At 38.8% G+C, this 2,758-nt stretch overlaps 1 protein-coding gene across 1 annotated transcript; it reads left to right on the plus strand.

Annotated features, from left to right (window-relative positions):
• Positions 1-35: 35 nt before the first annotated feature.
• On the plus strand, positions 36-2,577 carry LOC147820291 (MHC class II regulatory factor RFX1-like). Its single transcript, XM_087172790.1, has 3 exons — positions 36-662; positions 2,047-2,166; positions 2,424-2,577. Exons 1-3 carry the CDS (start codon positions 631-633, stop codon positions 2,575-2,577), a joined length of 306 nt encoding a protein of 101 aa, XP_087028916.1. The 5' UTR covers positions 36-630.
• The last annotated feature ends 181 nt before the right edge of the window (positions 2,578-2,758 follow it).

The raw sequence follows: 2,758 nt of genomic DNA on the forward strand, positions 1-2,758 counted from the left end.
ATGACCTCATCATTTTCATATCATTACCGTGCATGTGATCAGGGGCATTTTTAATTTGCCTGAAATGCCCCGGCATTATATTGTTCATCCCAAATTCATCGTATTGAACCTCATAAGATAATGGTAAACAAACTATGTTTTGGCAAACATCCCATCAGTATTCCAGGTCATTAATTCATTGCATACCAAAGTTGTATGCCACGGCACGCAAACAAATGTATTTGTGTTTTCATTCGTGAATGATCGACAAACTGTAAATGAGAATGGATTTTTTTTATTTTTTTTATGTTTGTGTAATTTATTGATTAGAAAAATGTGTGTGCATGTTCTGAATATTAAGCTGAAAAATGTGTGTGATGTTTTTGCAAATAAGTGTGCATATTTATGTGTGCAATGTGTTGAGGTGTGTTTTTGTGTTTGTATCTATTGGCTTTGCTAACTGCACCAGCTGTTTTCTCTTTTTCGTTGCCTGCGTGTCAGGTACAGTGGTTGCTGGACAACTATGAGACAGCTGAAGGAGTGAGTCTGCCACGTTCAACCCTCTACTGCCACTATCTGCTGCACTGCCAGGAGCAGAAACTAGAACCTGTTAATGCTGCCTCTTTTGGGAAACTTATTAGATCTGTGTTCATGGGGCTACGCACACGACGCTTGGGCACAAGGTAAGATGGGTCATCAGACACCTAAACTCAAGTATAGAAGACATGATAGAAAATATACACACAAACCCACAAGTTCCCTGTATGACATGCTAGGGTATATATTGACACCCTTACTATTGCGCAAATTTTCAAATGTATTTTTCTGCCTAATTTGTTTCTGCTGACTTGCTCAATGATCAGTTTTAAATATCAACATGACATCACAGAGAGAGCAGGCAAACAGAGACAGAGTGCACTGCAACTGCAGAGACAACACTTTTCCCCACAATCTTCCTAACACAGCAGTGCACGTCAGCAGCAAAGAGCTATATGGCAAACTATTCGTTTCACAGACACCAGCTCTATACATATAATCCATATGCATGTAGATCTCAGTTATTGGATATATGCAAAGTTTCCTTACAGAAGAACAATGAAGATTTTTCCAGAAAAAATCTACAGAGCTCTTCAGAGTGTTGCAAAATGTTCAAGTGTAGGAAGAAATGTGGGTAGAGATGAAGACAGACAGCATGTGTGTGGGTGCGTGAGTTTGACAGAGGAGGGGAGAGTGAGGAGGCAAGATTGACTTTTTAGAAATGTTTGGTTATATTGGTTTAATTAAATGATATGATACATTTGGTTATTGTATTTTTATGAAATTAAAGACATACATTTTAAAATCAGTCTTTATTAAGTCTATGTATGTGGCTTTAGAGGTGTGGTTGAAATTCTTATGGGCTGAAGAAATGACATTCATCAGGAGTTCAGATTGAGATGCCTCAGGCAGAAATATTTGTTGAAAGCTTGACGCCAAGGAGAAAATGATGAGCAGTACAATGCAGTAGTGAATTGGCGTAATGCCACACCATTTTCCGAAGGTGCTCCTACATATATATTCCTAGGCATCGCATGGTTTGTCTCCATACCTTGTGCAAATAAGGCTAATATGTAGTCTTAACCTATATGCGTGAAGATGAAGATCTTGTTGAGCACTTAAACCTGGTCTTTGTCACATTACCTGTCTTACCTTTCCCCCTACTTCCAACTCACCCTTCTTTGAAACTGCATTTTGGCAGTTTTCTGTAAATTATGCTTATCCCCACATACTTATCTATAGGACCTTGATTACCATAAAAACAGAGGATTAAGGTGGCTCCAATTGGACTCTTATCAGTCATAATTGTGGCTAAACAGTGAACCACTGTATAACACTATGAGGTCTTTATGACCTGAACTCTTGGAGTTTGGGCCTACAAAATAAGAAAAGACTAGAACCAGAAAAATCCCTTCACAGGAGGAGTTACTTAAGGTTTATATAGACCACATGTAAAAAATGTTTTTGTAAAAAAATGTTTTTATACGAGGTCCAGTTTCATGTTAAACATGTTTTATCTGTTCTTGACAGGGGTAATTCTAAATACCACTACTATGGGCTGAGGATCAAGGCAGGCTCATCTCTTCTCCGTCTGATGGAAGACCAGCAACATCTGGCCATGAGGCAGCAGCCCTTCTCACAGAAACAGAGGTACACACGTAAATGTCCCTACACACACACTCAAACACTGATTGTCTATCATTACACCACTGTAACCATTTCTTTTTTTTTTCCATGAATCTCTTTCCTTCATATTCCTTCACATAGCTTTGTCACTGACTCATGTTTCCCATATATCTTATTTGAACTCTTCTTACAGTTCCAGATATCTTTATATGATGAGACAGAATTGCCATTTTATTTCACTGTATCATTCATTGTCTTTGTCTTGTCCTTGTTTCAACTAGGTTGAAGCCTGTGCATAAAGTGGAAGGAATGACCAATGGCACAGCATCAGGAGCAGGCCAGCAGCAGCAACAGCAGCAGGGGTCAGGACATGTGGACATCAGCACCCAGGTTCAGCAGTACCAGCAGTTCCTTGGTGAGTTCAGTGGACAGTGAACAAATACCTACAGGTATGAAGGTGATGATGTTAAGGATTTAACTTAAAGAAAATTTGTAAGTCTAATGGTATGATGGCGCAGTATTATTGAGAGAATACAATATGTATATACATTCACTCATTTGATTTCTCTCTGAGTATCTAGTTTTCTTATGTCCTGTTTTTCAGATGCATCCAGAG

The sequence above is a fragment of the Seriola lalandi genome, unplaced genomic scaffold (assembly GCF_002814215.2).
Source record: "Seriola lalandi dorsalis isolate HSWRI2012SDOR001 ecotype SW California unplaced genomic scaffold, Sedor1 jcf7180001973488, whole genome shotgun sequence".
NCBI lineage: Eukaryota > Metazoa > Chordata > Actinopteri > Carangiformes > Carangidae > Seriola > Seriola lalandi.